This window comes from Armigeres subalbatus, chromosome 3 (genome assembly GCF_024139115.2).
Source record: "Armigeres subalbatus isolate Guangzhou_Male chromosome 3, GZ_Asu_2, whole genome shotgun sequence".
Lineage (NCBI taxonomy): Eukaryota > Metazoa > Arthropoda > Insecta > Diptera > Culicidae > Armigeres > Armigeres subalbatus.
The window spans coordinates 216,391,862-216,411,724 of NC_085141.1; the positions used below are offsets into that span (position 1 = coordinate 216,391,862).

General features: G+C 39.6%; 1 protein-coding gene across 16 annotated transcripts in view; it reads right to left on the reverse strand.

Moving 5' to 3' along the window:
- Window positions 1-3,385: 3,385 nt before the first annotated feature.
- Window positions 3,386-19,863, reverse strand: part of LOC134219678 (uncharacterized) — a 134,850-nt gene continuing 118,372 nt past the window's right edge. For all 16 annotated transcript variants that reach the window (XM_062698495.1, XM_062698491.1, XM_062698494.1 and 13 more), the window contains 3 exons: window positions 7,631-7,866; window positions 7,431-7,565; window positions 3,386-3,997 (listed from right to left, as the gene is read on the reverse strand). In XM_062698495.1, the coding sequence (XP_062554479.1) occupies window positions 3,841-3,997; window positions 7,431-7,565; window positions 7,631-7,866 (528 nt within the window). In that variant the 3' untranslated portion in view covers window positions 3,386-3,840. The remainder of the gene's footprint in view (window positions 3,998-7,430; window positions 7,566-7,630; window positions 7,867-19,863) is intronic.

Consider the following 19,863-nt stretch of genomic DNA (forward strand, 5'->3'; position numbering starts at 1 on the left):
CACTACACCAACAAAAATACTTAAAATGCCAGCTAATTAATCAAAAACATCCCCTCTTATCCGAACTTTTGGTTGCTTGGGTCTAGATTTCGGAACCCCCTCAAGGCTGGCGCCCTTGGCGGGGGCCAACCACACGTTATGGTGCTGCATGTGGCCAATCTACGATCCAACCGAGGATCCAACCAAAGTTGGGTACAATGTTGCCAGGTGGCCAGTTTCTATGAGGAACAAACATTGTTTAATTCAAAAGTTATCGGACGGCATTCGCTAACTGAAAAGTAAACAGTAATTGAACTTGAACTGCTAGTGTACATCCCCAACTGGTACATTGCCGCCTGGCAGCTTAGTGTTCATTCAGCACTTCCACAGTTATTAACCGCGAGGTTTCTAAGCCAAGTTACCATTCTTGCATTCGTGTATCATGAGGCTAGCACGATAATACTTTTATGCTCAGGGAAGTCGAGAAAATTTCCTACAGCGGACCGGGAATCGAACCCAGCCACCTTCAACAAAGTATGGCTTTTTAGTCGTGCTTCTTACCGCACGGCTAGGGAAGCCCACCAAAGCAGCCATTTCCAATGATGAAGATGCCAAGAGTAAAGACCTGGCCAAAACGGGTTTTGCAACAACGTAGCCGAGTGACGAGCTGCAAGAAGATCGACATCCGTTGCTCCGTAGTGTAAAGCGGAACAGATTCTTCCGGTGACAGTTTCGTTCTCCGGCTACCGACAGATTTCAGGATAGAGAGAGGGGGGCATTCGTTGGTGATTGGAATAAGTGGAGTTGGAGCTTGAACCGACGCAACTATCACTGCCAGTCGTTTGTGCGGATTGTTTGTACCAGAATAAATTTATACCGCTTTTTATACCGAAGTTGGATTGTTCTCCAGATACAGGCAACTTTCCCAACTTCGGAAGTAGTGCGCTGGATTCGCCTAAAGATGTGCTAAACAACGCATCAATTAGTTTGACAAATAAAACTTCGGAAGAAAGTTCGGTTCGGAAGTCCCGACTTCCGAATTCTAACTTGGTGCTACGCCGACAATATTAAAATAATTTATGGTTTAAAAGAAATGACAAAGCGCGTCTGGAAGACCGCTGGAAGTATGTATGCTACAAAGTTGTTTGGAGTGCAAAATATATTATACACAGGATTTTGTTTTTACACGATTTTTTTTCGCTCGTATTTTTGATCGTGTGACTTCAATTTGCCACCAAACTCTTCGCAACATGTTTCAAAAAATCCAGAATAAATCAAAGAAAAATCAGATGATAATTAATATACGTTAAACATTTAGGATGAGTGGAAAATTGAGAAACTGTAAATCGTGTAAAACAGAATCCAGTGTATTGAAGTTTATTTTTGAATTCACTGACTTATAAGTCATAGCGGAATTACCCATTGGATCATATCCCAACTAACAATTTTAGTGCTAAAAGCTTCAACTTCTAGCATAAAGGGTCCCTCAAACACACGCGACGCGATTCTGTCGCCGTTGGTATGGAAGCGTAAATGGAACATTGCCTGCAGCGACCCAACGATAGAATCGCGGCGACTACTTGTCGCCGTCGCGGCGATAAAATCACTTGTGATGACAGAGCAGCAGCCATTGAATCAGCAGATCAGGAGTTCGAATCTAAGTAGCAACAAAATTGATATTTCAGTTTTCACAAAAAAAAAAACATTAAATAAACTCCGAGATTTAAATACTCTCCTCTCAAATAATATTTAATCAAATTGAATTCAGTGGCTGTACAAAACTTATTTAACAGATTCAAAAAATCTGAATAAGCGTTATTGAAGCGAATTATATTACTAAATGGTTTAGTAAAGATTGAGAAAAAAATGTGTAACATGCTGTAAAGTTGTTGTGCAGGCACGTCAAAAACAGCTGAATAGATTCGCCAGATTTGCTGGTAAAGGAATTGAAGATGTTCTTGATCATATGTATAGCACACATATTCAGCTTGAAGCCGTATAGACGAAATAACATTTACATTGACATTAAATGTTAGTTGGGTAATGTCCCCAAATGTCCTCTCATCTGTAAATGGGGGAATAAAATCTAGCCATAGTGCCACCTTTTAGTGAGTGATTTGCTTGCGCATATTTGCGCTTTTACGAGAACGCTGCAATCAAAGTTTTCTTGAAAATTGTGGTTTTCATTCTCTATACTTCGTAATGATCAGAAAATGAACAACATTATTACTAGAAATATGGTTGTTTGATATTTTATGCATGCTGTATAGAAAACAAACAAAAAATGCCCAAAAAAATTAGAAATTTTTTTTTCGCCGTTGACATTTTTTGAAGGGTTAACGGTGACCCTTGAAGGACTAAAAAAGGTTCTTAAATATTCCTTCACATAATATATGCTGAATAGAAACAGTTTTAATTGAAAAAATATTTTGGTCGCTCATTTGTATGAGAATTCCCCATAGTGCAATGTAAGCCACTCACCACGAGTTTGTATCGGTTAAGAGGAAATCGAGGTGGTTGAACAATTCGTGTACTTGGGCTCACTGGTGACCTCCGATAACGATAGTAGTAGAGAAATTCGGAGACGCATCATGGCAGGGAATCGTGCGTACTGTGGGCTGCACAAAACGCTCCGATCGAATAGAGTTCGCCGCCGTACCAAACTGACTATCTACAAAACGCTTATTAGACCGGTAGTTCCCTACGGACACGAAACCTGAACGATGCTCGTTGATGACCAACGTGAAAGGAAAGTGCTGCGTATCATGTATGGTGGGGTGCATCAGCTGTTGGGAGAACCATCCATCGTTCACACCGCGAAAATCGGAAGACTGCGGTGGGCCGGGCACGTAGCCAGAATGTCGGACAGTAATCTGGTGAAAATGGTTCTCGACAACGATCCGACCGGAACAAGAGGCGAGGAGCACAGCGGGCAAGGTGGATCGATCAGGTGGAGGACGATTTGCGGACCCTCAGCCGACTGCGTGGTTGGCGAATGGAGAAGACTTTTATGTACTGCACAGGCCACTCCGGCCCTTGTATGATAATAAATAAAAAGCTATAAAAATTGCATACATTTAGAGCTAAGCCTAGCACGCTTAGAACAAATGGAAACACATTTTCGGATAAAGGAAAACAATTTTGAGAGAATTATTTAATAAAGGAGAGGAAAAGGCAGACCATATGGGTAGTGATAGAATCATATTAAGATGTTATTGATAAGCCAAACAGACATACTTGACATCAAAGTGTATTAGATGGCAAGACATGCATAATTTGTATAGTACAATTTCAAACTTAGATTCCAAATAAATACTTTGCTTTAAACATTTGCTCGATATTTGCAATCAGTGTAATTATTACTTATAGTAAGGGATAAAATAAAGATAAAGGAATTAGCTTGAAGTTTTGAACAGAATTTAAGGAATAATTCAAACATAATTGTAATGTATTTCGACATCACGTAGCGCAATAAATACAGCCTGTTTTCTATATTTCACACATTCTTCAATATTGCCTAACCTAATAATGCGGCTTCAATTCTTTTTACAATTACTATACCTGACAATAATTGATTACTATACAATTACGGCATATCTGACTATGAATCATTTCGTGTAAGAAAATGTAATAACGTTGTGTAGTAGCTGGCAGTACTACATTCAATTAATTTAATTCTAAAAATAGATTAACGAAATATAGATTAAAAAACACTAATCAATTATCGATTTTGTATTTCGCAGAAAATAATTTGTATTGTCTGTGGATCCTTAATTCAATATAGTGGCTTTTGACAATATCAGATACGCCCTAACCGCACTGCACTTTACAAACATAAACCTTCGCTTCACTGCTTCTCGTCTACCGTTGCTGGGTTTGCTGGATAAGAGTTTCCCATTTGGCTATCAACTTGTGCGAAGAGGGTGCCTCCTGTGGATCCAGGTCACACAACTGTGCCAAGGACATGGCCGGTCGCATTCCACGAGGTCGATTTTCAAACTGTGGCGATGGCGTTTCTCTGAAAGTATGGATTGTAAGTTTTAGTACATATATTTATTATCCGTTAGGTTCCGTCTATGGCTTATAACTGTTGGTTTATAGCTTCAATCATTAAACAAAATAACAAAACTGGTGAAAGCTACGAAAATTAATCATCGGTGACGCAATGCACAGGACGGAAGGAAAGTGTTCATGAACCTCAGTTTGAACACTTTTTAATTTGAACGATGCTCAAACCAACGGGGCAGCAAGGCTTGACGATCCCTCCCCAGGCCATGTGCGAGTTGTGGTGCCTGCCTAGGATGTGGTGGGGTTTGACAGTGGGCCTTGTAAACTTCTATAAAAAGCTGCACGAACGACATAGAAGATGATACGACTCCGACGACTTTGAACACGTAAGTGTCAACCCTTGCATGGCATCCCTACATGCCGTAAGAAGACCATGGGATCATTAAAGGCGACTACTCCAGTAGGATTCGACGGCAGACACAAGGGGGACCCAATTACAATGAGTGAAGCAAAAAATTATTCATTTGACGATGCGTTAGGCATGAATGTGGTAAAACCCTTTGCCAAGTGGGGTTTGGAGAGGTTCCTTCCCTGGGAGGCGGAGAGCGGAGTGAAGGAGGCTGCAGCTAGCAGCACCAAAGTCCCCCCAGCACTGGTGTTGTACAGCCCTATCAGCATGCTCAGCGGGCCACTAACCGGGATGCGGGTGGTCGACGAGCAACTCGATGATATCATCGAGTTCGCGAGTGCAAGGCAGAACATCACTAAGGAACTGAAACAGAACCTTCGGAGCTGTTCGAGTCGCAAGACAAGAACAATATGCGTTTATCAGGCGGGTAGTGGGACAAGAGAAGATCGACAAAGGTGCTTATACCAATGCCTTCTCCTTCCGTGGAGGAGCGACCATGGCCCATGAGGCGATTGATTTCGCCCTGCCGGCCAATGAGGAAAAGACTTCGTCTAACCAGAAACGGCTCAAGCAGCATTCCGGCGAAGACGCTGAGAACAAAGCCAAACGACGTGCGACCATAAAGGCCAAACGTCGTCTGGACGGAGCAGACCGGGGTGCAGAAGAGTCCGAAGGGCGTGGACCCGGAAAGACGACTTCTCGAAGACGCAAATCGTCGGGCCGCAAGAGGGTACCAGCCAGCCGGTGCCATCGGTACAAGGGACCGAAAATCCCTGGCAGTTGGTCAGTAGGTGTAGTAGCCGCCTTCGGTGAACAGGTGCTATCGGTGCTCAGAGTCGGGGCACAAGTCCTACAACTGTTAGGGCCCAGACCGTAGCAACTGTGTCGTCATGGTGGTGAGGAAGAGCATAAGGTGCAGGAATGCGATAAGGCACCAAAGTGCCTCATCTGCGCCAGCAAAAGCAAGCCTGTAATCACGTTATGGGTGGATCTTCGTGTCCCATCGGAGAGACAAACAAGAAGAAGCCGTGCAAGTAACACAGCTCTTAATCACTGTGCAACTGTGGATTAGGGTTACACCCATAGTGATCATCTAGCAATTCGCTTTAGAATCAACTATGGCGTGCAACATCCGAGGTCCGGGGTTCCCTGTCAGATCCGCGGGTGGAGGACCAATCACTTCTACAGCGAAGTTTTCACTGCGGCCCTGGGACTGAAAGCCAACACTGGAGGTTTAAGCGGGATGCGTTGGTAGCTGTTCTATGACGCGCGTGCGAAGCCGCCATGCCGAGAAATGGTAGACGCCCGGTATATTGGTGGAGTGCCGAGACTGCGGCCCTTCGATGAACCTGCCTCAAGGCTAGACGAAGGATGCATCGTGCTCGCACCGAGGATGAAAGAGCGGACCACCGTGAAGTGTTTCGTGCTGCGAAACTGGCCTTCAACAAGGCCATCAATAGCAGAAAAAGAGCGTGTTTCGACTACCTCGAAGGTGCCAACGCGAATCCGTGGGGTGCCGCCTACAGGATAGTGATGGCCAAGACCAAAGGGAGCTCTTCACCCCCCGAACGGTATCCGGATAGGTTGGCGAGGATTATCGAGGTACTCTTCCCGTCCGAAGCCACAAGTCCCTGGCCTCCTGCACTGCAAGACAATATGGATGCGGCCAAAATGGTGGCTCCGGTGACGAACAAAGAGTTTTCTCGCGGTGGCCAAATCCCTGGTAACGAACGAAGCTCCAGGGCCTGAGGGAGTTCCGAATAGCGCTCTCCTGTACCGTATTTTGGAAAGCTATTTCCAGAACCGTGTACTATTATACGAGACCGATGCCGATCAGAGAAGCGTTCATAGAACCTTATGTACAACGGGGTTCTGAAGCTAAAGTTCCCTCCTGGTGTTAAGATCGTCGGTTTCGCCAAATAGCTGGTTTCGTCGAGGACATTGATATTATGGCACGTAACTTTGAGAAGATGGAGGAAGCCTACATCAGTGTGAAAAGGGAAGCTATATGGATTGGACTAGTCATTAACACGTCGAAGACGAGGTACATTATAGGAAGAGGCTCAAGAAAGGACAACGCAAGCCATTCACCACGAGTTTGTATTGGTTGTGACGAAATCGAGGTGGTTGCTGAATATGTGTTGAGTAGAGTTTGTCAGTCGCGTAGAAGAACTAGCTATTTTGAACCGTTCATGAGCGAGCTGCCCACCTCTACCGGTGACCTCCAATAACGACACCAGCAGAGCAATTCGGAGACGCATCATGGCAGGGAACCGTGCGTACTTTGGACTCCACGAAACTCTCCGACCGAATAGAGTTCGCCGCCGTACCAAACTGAATATGTACAAAACGCTTCCGGTCTGGAAGTTCTAAACGGACACGCGACCTGGACCAACGCGCAATCAAAGTTTTCGAAAAGAAAGTGCTGCGTACCATCTTCTGTGATGGGGTGCAGATGGCGTACGGTACGTACAGGGGGCGAATGAACCACGAGTTGAATCAGCTGTTGGGAGAACTATCAATCGTTCACACCGTGAAAATCGATGGACTTCGGTGGGCCAGGCACGTGGCTAGAATGTCGAACAGTAATCCGGTTCTCGACAAGAATCCGACGGGGAAAAAGGCGAGGTGCACAGCGAGCAAGGTGATCCACCGATCAAGTGGATGTCGATTTGCGGACCTTCCGCAGACTGCGTGGTTGGTGACGTGCAGCTATGGACCTAGCGGAATGGAGAAGACTTTTATGCACTGCACAGGCCACTCTGACCTTAGTCTGAAAATAAATAAATCAAACCAACGAGGCTCAAATTAAGTGTTCAAATTGAAAACGGCCATATTACCGGGGTCCCACGGTACAACCTGCGGATGATTTTGTATGAAATGAACACCGTGTTTGTTAACGTTTTACACTGAAAGGTTGCTTCAAAACAGGAAATGAAACAGACAGACATTTTAGTTTTTAAAATACACAAGCCAAATTCTGTTTGAAAGAATCCAGGAACAGTATTCCCTATTTCAATCAGCAAAATCATACCTTGGGGATAGACTAGAATGTGTCAGGGCATCGCAGAGCTCACCAATCGATTTGGTAGATCGCAATTTTTGTGTGGAAGGGTACACGTTCGTATCGAAGCTATCGTCATCGGAGATATCCTCTTCCGCAGATCCGCTAAAATTCAAGAAATCAAATGGTTAAATTCGACTAGCGGAAGGTCTTATGTCTAAGCGTACAACCTGTCATAACTCAGCTCCAGCAGATCAGACTGCGATGCCATGCGGTTCTGTTTCCGTAATCGCTTCAGTTCGGTCTCTCGATTTTTCAAATCGCGCAGCTCTTTCTGGATTTTTTCCTCGACTGGAACATAGCCTCGCCGGATGGGTTTTCCTTTGGAATCTCGCTCGATGATTGGGGGAGTAGAAATGGCCGTTGGCGGTAACAAAATATGTGTACGAATCAGCTCGATCGGAGACTGCAGGGATAAAGAAACAGCTTTGATAATTATTTATAAAATACTAACTATATGTACCCGGTTTTGCGGGATTGAAAAGTAAATTAGGGTAACCGTACCCTTAGTGGACGTTGGACTTATAATGGAGGTAGTGGGGTTTAAATGAGATTTTTTATAGTACATTACATACACTTTACGATGATTTCATTTGATGCGTCGTACTTTAAATATCCTGTTTAATGTAACTTATATGAAGATTTCACTTGAATAACTATTGAAAACAATGATTTTCTTTAATAAAATTGACTTCCTTGCACCTATAGTGGTGCAACCGTACCAATAGTGGCAAGTCTCATAAGAAATCAATGGATAGCATCACTATGGGAACCAAAATTATTTTTACCGCCACTAAAGGAGCAGGGTACCCATTAGTGCTGCAAGAAACATTTTGTAGTTGTTGATGTTAAACGACATCAATCTCATTTTTGTTAGCAAATTTATTAGTTTATCAATTGACTAAGATATTAAAGCTGTAAATTTCCAATAATTATTATTTTTTTAAAAATATTTTCATTTGTGGATCTACTAATACCTTCGATCTTGGTACCGTTATGGTGATGATAGCTGTACCGGCTTAGTGTTAGGGTTCGTTCACAAATTACGTAACGCTAAATTTGAAGATTTTGGACCCCTTCCCCACGTAACAATTTGTGTATGGATCGTAGCACTTGACTTGACCATAGTTATGCTGATTTGAATTTCGACAAAATTTTGCAGATCTCAATCATTTTGTCTTACCCCTGTACTGCCGTGAATCGCATATCTGTCCCATACGCATAGGAAATCCAGTAAAGATTGGACAGATATGCGATTAACGGCAGTGTAGATAATGAAATAAACACCGACTTGGATTGGGTTAGGATAAGTTTTGGATTTGGTTTGAATTAGACCTGAATTGTTTCTGGATTGGATTTGGGTTAGATTTGGATTAAATTTGGATTGGATTGGGATTGGATTTGGATTAAATTTGGATAGGATTGGGATTGGATTGGATTTGGTTCTGGATTGGACTTAGTTTGCTTTGGATTAGGATTGGATTGGATTTGGATTAGGATTGGATTGGATTTAGATTGGATTTGGATTGGACTCGGATTGGATTTGGATTAAATTTGGATATAAATTGGATTTGGATTAAATTTGGATATAAATTGGATTTGGATTGGATTTGGATTGAATTTGGATATGAGTTAGATTTGGATTGGATTGGACATGAAATGGAATTGGATTTGGATTGGACTTGGATTGGATTTGGATTGGATTTAGATTGGATTGGGTTAGATTTGGATTTGGATTGGATTGGATTTGGATTGGATTTGATTTGGATTTGATTTGGATTGGATTTGGTTTAGATTTGGATTGGATTTGGATAGGATTTGGATTGGATTTGGGTTGGATTTGGATTGGATTTAGATTGGATTTAGATTGGATTTGGATTGGACTTGGATTAGATTTGGATTGGATTTGGATTGGTTTTGGATTGAATTTGGATATGAATTGGATATGGATTGGATTTGGATTGAATTTGGATATGAATTAGATTTGGATTGGATTTGGATTAGATTTGTATTGGACTTGGATTGGATTTGGATTGGATTTGGATTGGATTTGATTTGGATTTGGATTGGATTTGGATTGAATTTGGATTTTGATTAGATTTGGATTGAATTTGGTTTGGATTTGGATTAGATTAGGATTGGATTTTGGATTCGGATTGGATTTGGATTTGGATTGGATTTGGATTGGATTTGGATTGAATTTGGATAGAATTTGGATATGAATTGGATTTGGATTGGATTGGACTTGGATTGGATTTGGATTTGAATTGGATTTGGATTGGATTTGGATTGGATTTGGATTGGACTTGGATTGGATTTGGATTGGATTGGATTAGATTTGGATTTGGATTGGATTGGATTTGGATTGGATTTTGGATTTGGATTGGATTTGGATTGGATTTGAATTGGATTTTGATTGGATTTGGGTTGGATTTGGATTGGACTTGGATTGGATTTGGATTTGGATTGGATTTGGATTGGATTTGGTTTGGATTTAGATTGGATTTGGATTGGATTTTGGATTTGGATTTGGATTGGATTTGAATTGGATTTGGGTTGGATTTGGATTGGATTTTGATTGGATTTGGATTCGGATAGGATTTTGATTGGATTGGATTTGGATTGGATTTGGATTGGATTTGGATTGGATTTGGATTGGATTTGGATTGGATTGGGTCTGAATTGGATTTGGATTTGATTTGGATTGGATGTGTATTGGATTGGGTCTGAATTGGATTTGGATTTGATTTGGATAGAATTTTGATTGGATTTGGATTGGATTTTGGTTGGATTTGGGTTATATTTGGAATGGGATTTGATTTGGATTGGATTGGATTTGGATTGGATTTGGATTGAATTAGTATTGGATTTGGATAGGATTTAGATTGGATTTGCATTGAGTTTGCATTGGATTTGGATTGGATTTGGATTGGATGTAGATTGGATTTGGATTGGATTTTAGTTTTATTTGGATTGGATTTGTATTGGATTTTAATTTGATTAGTATTGGATTTGTAATGGATTTGGATTTGGATTAGATTTGGATTGGATTTGGATTCGGATAGGATTTTGATTGGATTAGGTTTGGATTTGTATTAGATTTGGATTGGATTTAGATTGGATTAGGATTGGATTTGAATTGGATTTTCATTTGATTTGGATTGGATTCCGATTGAATTTGGATTGGATTTGGATTTGAATTGGATTTTGATTGGATTGGATTCGGATAGGATTTTGTTTGGATTAGGATTGGATTTGGATTGGATATGGATTGAATTGGGATTGAATTGGATTTGGATTGGATTTAGATTCGGTTTTGATTGGATTTGGATTTCATTTGGATTGGATTTGAATTGGATTTGGATTGGATTGGGATTGGATTTGAAATTTTGATTGGGTCTGAATTGAATTTGGATTTGATTTGGGTTAAATTTGGATTGGATTTGGATTGGATTGGGATTGGATTTGGAACGGATTTTGATTGGGTTTGGATTAGATCTGGATTCGACTTGGGTTGGATTTGGATTGGATTTGAATTGGATTTGGATTGGATTTGGATTGAATTTGGATTGGATTTGGATTGGATTTGGATTGGACTTGTATTGTATTAGGATTGTATTTGGATTGGATTTGGATTTGAATTGGATTTTGATTGGATTTGGATTCGGATAGGATTTTGATTGAATTTGGATTGGATTGGATTTGGATTGGATTTGGATTGAACTTGGATTGGATTTGGATTGGATTTGGATTGGATTTGGATTGGATTTGGATTGGATTTGAATTGGATTTGGATTGGTTTTGGATTGGATTGGATTTGGATTGGATTGGATTTGGATTGGATTTGGATTGGATTTGGATTGGATTTGGATTGGATTTGGATTGGATTTGGATTGGATTTGGATTGGATTTGAATTGGATTTGGATTGGATTTAGATTGGATTTGGATTGGATTTGGATTGGATTTGGATTGGATTTGGATTGGATTTGGATTGGATTTGGATTGGATTTGGATTGGATTTTAATTTGATTTGGATTGCATTTGGATTGTATTGGATTAGATTTGGATTTGATTTGGATTGAATCTGGATTGGATTAGGATTGGATTTTGGTTGGATTTGGGTTTCATATCGAATGGGATTTGATTTGGATTGGATTTGGATTGGATTTAGATTGGATTTGGATTGGATTTTAATTTAATTTTGATTGGATTTGGATTAAATTTGGATTGGATTGTATTTGGATTGGTTTTGGATTGGATTTTAATTGGATTTTGATTCGATTTGAGTTGGATTTGGATTGGATATGGATTTGGATTGGATTTTGATTGGATTTGGATTCGGATAGGATTTTGATTGAATTGGATTTGGGTTTGATTTGTATTGGATTTGAATTGGATATGGATTGAATTTGAATTGGATTTGGATTGGATTTGAATTGAATTTGGATTGGAATTGGATTGAATTTTAATTTGATTTGGATTGCATTTGGATTGGATGTGTATTGGATTTGGATTTGATTTGAATTGGATTTGGATTGGATTTAGGTTGGATTTGGGTTATATTTGAAATTTAATTTGATTTGGATTGGATTGCGAATCTGTGTCAAAAGGTCGAAGGTCAAAATGTCGAAGGTCAAAATGTCGAAGGTCAAAAGGTTGAAGAACAAAAGGTCAAAAGGACAAAAGGTTGAAAGGACAAAAGGTCGTATGGACAAATAGTCGAAAAGGTCGAAGGTTAAAAGGTCGAAAGGACAAAAGGTCGAAGAGACAAAAGGTCGAAAGGACAAAAGATCGAAAGGATAAAAGGTCGTAGGGACAAAAGATCGAAACGACAAAAGGTCGAAAGGACAAAAGGTCGGAAGGACAAAAGGACGAAAAGATAAAAGGTCGAAAAGATAAAAGTTCGAAAGGACAAAAGGTCGAAAAGATAAAAGGTCGAAAGGACAAAAGGTCGAAAGGACAAAAGGTCGAATGAACAAAAGGTCGAAGGTCAAAAGGTCGAAAGTCAAAAAATTGAAAGGAAAAAAGGTCGAAAGTCAAAAAATTGAAAGGACAAAAGGTGGAAATTACAAAAGGTCGAAGTAAAAAAAGGTCGAAAGAATAACAGAAGGTTGAATGAAAAACAGGTCAAAAATCAATTTTGAAATCTGAACAATAAAAAAGTTTTAAAAAATATTAAAGTTTCCCGTGTGAAGGCGGTCTTGGGCGTTACCCTAGTTGACTTCAAAATGAAACACAAACGATCACAAATCACGTAAGGAAGCGTCCATAAATTACGTAAGGCTTAGAGGGGGAGGGAAGTTGCGCGAAGTGTGACGATCCATAAATAATTTTTAGATGTTTCTTACAAAAAGTAAGACATAGTGGGGAGGGAGGGTTTAAAATTCACAATTTTTGCGTTACGTAATTAATGGATCTTCACTAACGCAAATTTTGGCAATTCCATACCCCTCCTTACTTTACAGCGTAACGTTACGGTTTCTAATAATAAAAATAAATGTATTATGTATATTCGTTTCTAGTTACTTTTTAGTATCGTTATGAATAAAAGAAAGAAAAGAATCAACAATGAAAATAAAGTTAAACACAAATAAATATGAATGTGCGAAACTCGAATGACAAGCCTTTGATAAAAAGAAGGAAAAATTTAACCAATAATATATAATCTGGTGAAACACAAATAAATATAAATATGCGAATCTCGAAAGAACGGCCTATGAATAAAAGAAGGAAAAATTCAATAATGAAATATTATCAGGTCCAGACCACATCGTGCTTTCGTGCTGTGCGGTTCTTTCTCTCTTTGCGGAAGGAAGTTTTTAATACTACCCGAAGCTATTTTAATTTCAACGGTGCTTCTTAGCGCTATTTGTACCCACTGATCCCGTTACGATCTTTGCAAGGACCCGTGCCTTCGTTTTACGTTGGACCCGTTTGCGGAAGTAAAATTCCGACAAGCGGTGGTAATCCTGCAGGGACACCGTTCTGGGAAAAACCTCTTAGAAGGTCACGTCTCCACGCTCAGCAATGAGTATTAACAAAAACAAGAGGAAGGGGGAGTCTCTGAATTCTCCACTTCCTTCAAAGAAACAAGGTTTCAAGACCGTCCTGCCCAAGCGCGGAAAAAATAGAAGGAAGCTGGAGAATTCAAATATTCCTTCTAACTCTAATACCGGAAATAATTCTTCTCCAATCGAACTGAGCAATCAGTTCGATTTGATTAATGATGAAATTGAGCAAATCGAATCTACCTCTAGCCCAGGTGATTCGATTCATGCGAAAAAGCAAAGGATTCCGCCAATTGTGGTATCTGTTGCCGAGTTTTCTGGCTTCCGGAATGAGATTTTGAGTAACCTTCAGGGGATCAAGGTTTCATTTCAGATTGCTAGGAAGGGTGACTGCCGCGTTTTGCCGGGATCCTTTGACGATCGCAAACGTCTTCTTCAGTATTTAACTGAGAAGCGCCATAAATTCTTCACATATGACGACAAAACTGAGCGATTGTTCAAAGTCGTCTTGAAAGGTCTCCCCAGTGATGATAAATCACTGGATGAGATTAAAATTGAAATTTCTCAATTACTTGGATTTTCACCAGTCCAAGTAATTAAGATGAAAAAGAAATCCCACTCTGGTACTTCCCAGAGGGCATTTCTCAAGAATTTTATTTAGTTCATTTTAACAAAAGTGAACTAAATAATATGAAAAGTTGGAAAAGGCCTGTATTATGTCCCATGTCCGTGTTACATGGGAACATTTCCGCAGGCCTGGGGGAAATTTCCAAAACCCTACCCAGTGCCGTAAGTGCCAAAAGTGGGGTCATGGAACCAAACATTGTCACATGGATGCTAAATGCATGATTTGTGGTGGAACCTCTCACGCCAAGGACGCATGTCCTGTGAGAGAAGATTCCAATAAATTTAAGTGCGCAAACTGTGGGGGCAATCATAAATCCAATTTCTGGGAATGCCCTTCACGAAAAAAGGTTTTGAATTCCCGTGCAAAATTGATGACGGGAAATTCCAATCGGATCCCAGATTCGACGGGTAGAAATTTTTCAAACGCTCAAATTTCGAAACCGGTTACCGGTCGAGCAATTCATACCCACCACAATCCACAAACAAATTTTGCCGCTCGTCAACGGGTAGCAAGCACTTCAGTAAATTCCAATTTTTCCAATGTACCTACGTATGCAAACATCGCTGCTGGTAGACCAAATTTCTCTTCTCAAAATGAGGTTTATACCCATGTCCCAACGGAAAATAACGGTCATGTTGCCGATTCAGGTAGCATGACTGCTTCCGATTTTGATTTTTTAACTGAACAATTGCATCACATGATTGATGAAAGGTTCAAAGCAAATACCATTCCTGAAGCTGTTCAGGTTGGTATAAAGTACACACAAAAAATTGTTATCGGACTCCGTTTCAATGGATCCAAATAATTGTGTGAAAGTTCTAAATTGGAATGCCCGCTCTCTAAAGGGTAAGGAAGATGAATTATTCAACTTCCTTTCAGTTCATAATGTGCATATTGCCATTATAACTGAAACGTATTTAAAACCAGGACTCTCCATTAAAAGAGATCCAAACTATTTTATCTACAGAAATGATCGTCTTGACAGCGCCTGTGGTGGGTCGCCATTGTCATTAATAGACGTATCAAACATAAATTATTTTCTTCGTTTGAAACCAAAGTTTTTGAAACCTTGGGAGTTTCTGTTGAAACAAATTTTGGACAATTTTCCTTCATTGCAGCCTACTTGCCTTTTCAATGCAATGGGCAGCAAAAGAATTTGTTGAAAGCTGATCTTCAAATTCTGACTCGGAACAAATCTAAATTCTTCGTAATTGGTGACTTCAATGCCAAACACCGCTCATGGAATAATGCTCAAAGCAATTCCAACGGTAAAATTTTATTTGAAGATTGTTCTGCGGGATATTATACTATTCAATATCCCAATGGACCAACTTGTTTTTCTTCCAGTCGAAATCCTTCTACAATTGATTTAGTTTTAACGGATTCAAGTCAGCTGTGTGGCCAATTGGTAACTCATGCTGACTTTGACTCTGATCACCTTCCTGTGACATTTGAAATCTCACAAGAAATATTTATAATCCAATCAGCTCTACTTTTAATTATCATAGAGCTGATTGGGATTTATATAAAACGTATATCGATAGGAATTTTGATGTTGATATTCCTTTCGATAGCAAAAGTGATATTGATAATGCTCTCGTATCTTTGACAAATTTAATTGTCGAAGCCAGAGGCATTGCAATTCCGAAATGTGAAGTTAAATTCAACTCCATTATTATTGACGACGATCTTCAGCTACTGATCCGTCTTAAAAATGTGAGAAGAAGGCAATACCAAAGAACTCGCGATCCCGCGTTGAAAGTTATTTGGCGAGATTTGCAAAATGAAATTAAAAAACGTTTCGCTATTCTGAGAAATACCAACTTTGAGAATAATGTCTCCAAGTTGGATCCCAGTTCGAAACCCTTTTGGAAATTAACGAAAATTCTTAAAAAACCTCAAAAGCCAATTCCAGCGCTTAAAGAGGGAAATAAAATTTTATTAACAAATGGCGAAAAGGCTCAAAAACTTGCTCAGCAGTTCGAGAGTGCCCATAATTTTAGTCTAGGTCTCACTAGTCCAATTGAGGATCAGGTTACACGAAGCTTCGAAGACATTCTCAACCAAGATAATGTTTTTGACCCTACGTTGGGAACTAATTTGGATGAAGTGAGATCTATTACTAGAAAATTTAAAAATATGAAAGCCCCGGGTGATGATGGTATTTTCTACATACTTATCTAAATACTTCCTAAGAGCTTTTTATCCTTTTTGGTTAATTTATTTAACAAATGTTTTCAATTGGCATACTTTCCAGATAAATGGAAAAACGCCAAAGTTGTTCCAATTTTGAAGCCGGACAAAATCCAGCTGAGGCTTCTAGTTATCCTTGATCAGTTTGCTATCTTCAATAAGCAAACTGTTTGAAAAGATTATTTTAAATAGAATGATGGTTCATACTATAGTATATGGTCAGATCTGAATAAAATCATTAGAGCGTGTGTTGTCAACTGACAGCTCGCTAATCTTAATACACATATCCAATATATTACCTACACATGAACATGTACTCGTTTAAAAGACATTGAAATAAATCAACCAGTCTTAGTCTGGTTAGATCGTTCCCAAAAGCAAGTCTACGCATTCCTGTAAACCCAATCCGAATACTCAACAGTGGCGACGAAGCTGGTGCAGAACCGTAAGCAGTGGTGACCACACGTCTAGGAAGCAAACATATATGATTCCCCCAAGGACTTCAGCTCCGGTAGAGAAGGTTATATCTTGGCAGCCAGTCATTGTGGTTTGTTTTCGGGACAGCGGTTGTAAGTACAGTGCAACGGTAAACTATTCACGAGGCAGTTGTGCCGCATCTCGATTGTGATTAATATTAACTACCTAACAAACTAATTAATGCTAAAACATCAAAGTGCTTCATTAGTGTACGAAGCTATTGACATTTATTCTTATCGCGCTGTTTCACACAATAGATAATGGCAAATGTGTGAACAATAGAGTCTGGGCATTGTATGGTGAATAATAGGTGTTTTATTTCTTTTCATTGAGTATAGCACAAATTGTGGTTTTGTGAACCGTTCTTTTACAAAAGTGACGAACGACGGCCGAGAGGACGATTTGAAGACTATTGCGCAGTAACGAGACAAACCAACCCTGTGATCTAATTGCTGCCCGGATCCATTGCTGGAGCAAAGAGATTTCCTCGAATAGCCGGTAAATATTCGGCACGCCTGTTCGTCAAACACAGTGACGTCAGCGGGATTGATTGATTTATAGGGTGAGTCGATTTTCCTTATTTTGTGATAGTGAATAGTTATTGCCACAATCAGTGGATATTCTTTTATTTTACCTTTTTCTCCTTTGATGTATTGTCATCGGATCTATTGTTAAAGAACAGATCTATTTAATTTATTCAATTGAGTGGACAATAGTTTTTGTGGTTTAATAAGTGACATGGCGCAATCGGCACTTGCAGCTCATATCGAGCCATACAGAAAAGGAGCTGGTTTTAGTGAATGGGCAGAGAGACTAGAATATTTGTTCTTGATAAATTCTGTTGGAGAGGAACATAAGAAGGCATATTTGGTTACTTTGGGGGGGCCTATCATTTATTCGGAGTTGAAATTATTATACCCCAACACTGATTTGAACACAATAGCGTACAATGACATGATCTCCAAATTGAAAGCTAGGTTTGACAAGGTAGCGCCAGATATAATCCAGCGTTTAAATTTCAACAACCGTATTCAACAGAAGAATGAATCAGTGGAAGACTTTGTGCTAGCAGTCAAGTTACAGGCTGAGTTTTGCACTTTTGGCGATTACAAATCGATTGCAATTAGGGACCGCATTATTGCTGGCATTCGGGAGAAATCCCTCCAGCAGCGACTTCTTAATGAAGAGAATTTAACGTTGGCTACCGCAGAAAAAATTATAGCTACCTGGGAGGTAGCTGGCGCGAACTCTAGGGGTTTAGCAGAAAGTGGGGAAATTGACAGAGTAGCAGCAATAGCATCACCCAGTAAACGAATGACGAGATTAGAGAAACTCCTTGCAACATTCGACTTGGCAAGGAACAAAAATACAGATCCTGGGGAAGGCCATAGTCGAGGACCGGTTAAATCGAGGCTGGGTTTTAGACCAAATAATTTTGGGAGAAGGGCAAGCGGTGAACGTTCGGGACCATACAATCCAAGGACTCGACCTGAATGGAAGAACACCAGGGATAAGCAAAGAGGATATTATGCAGATTTTGTATGTGACTTCTGCGGAATCAAAGGACACATCAAGAGAAAGTGTTTTAAATTGAAAAACATGAAAAGAGACGCGGTTAATTTCGTGGACCATGGGAATCCAACACCAAACAAGGACGACAGCTTGGAGGAGCTCTTCAACAGGATGAAAGCGGATGATTCCGGAAGTGAGGATGATTGGGATGCAGGTGATTTTGAATGTATGAATGTGACGTCTACTAATAATAACCCTTGTATAATAGATCTGCTTGTGGAGGGTAAAGCGTTGCAAATGGAGGTGGATTGTGGTGCCTCAGTGTCAGTTATTGGCAAAAGTGACTATATGAGAACAATTAAAAAACCTTTATCAGAATGCAAAAGGAGACTGATAGTTGTTAATGGTGACAAACTTAAAATTGAAGGAGAAACGAATGTTTTGGTTGAATTTAGAGGAAAAAAAGAAATTTTGAAAATTTTGGTTCTAAATAGCGACTACAATTTTATTCCTTTGATGGGCAGAACATGGTTAGATGTTTTTTATCCGAGTTGGAGGAATTATTTCACAAACTCTGGTAATATTAATAATATGGTGATTGATAAATGCGAAACAACAGTTGATGAGATAAAAAAGTTTTCTAATGTTTTTACGAAGGATTTTCCTTGCCAATTAAAGGATATGAGGCTGAATTGGTCTTGAAGTATGAAGTGCCAATTTTAAAAAGCGTATAATGTTCCCTATCGACTGAAGGACAAAGTAATGAAATATTTGGATAAACTGGAAGATCAAAAAGTTATCACACCTATCAAAACAAGTGAATGGGCATCTCCCGTTGTGATCGTTATGAAAAAAAATAATGACATCCGATTGGTAATTGATTGTAAAGTATCAATCAATAAAGTTATAATACCAAACACTTATCCGTTACCAACAGCTCAGGATTTGTTTGCGGGTTTAGCTGGTCGTAAAATGTTTTGCTCCTTGGATCTGGAGGGAGCATATACACAGCTAATGTTGTCACAAAGCTGTAGAAAGTTTATGGTTATTAACACCATTAAAGGCCTTTATATATATAATCGGTTACCGCAAGGAGCGTCATCAAGTGCCTCAATTTTTCAGCAGATAATGGATCAAGTGTTGCAAGGAATTGAATTTGTTTACTGTTATTTGGACGATGTGCTAATTGCTGGAGAATGTTTTGAGGATTGTTATAAAAAATTAATGTTGGTTTTACAAAGACTTTCGGATGTTAACATTAAAGTAAATTTGGAAAAATGTCGTTTTTTTGTTACGGAACTTGACTATTTGGGACATATTATTAGCGATAAGGGTCTGTCACCATGTCCTGACAAAACCCTAACTATACAGAAAGCTAAAACTCCAACAAATGAGATGGAATTGAAATCATTCCTTGGCCTAATTAATTATTATAACAAATTCATCCCTCGGTTGTCTGCAAAATTGTGTCGTTTATATAATTTATTGAAAAATAATGTAAAATTTGTTTGGGATGAACACTGTGATAGAGCTTTTCAGGAAAGTAAGAATTTACTTATGAATGCACAGTTTTTGGAGTTTTAT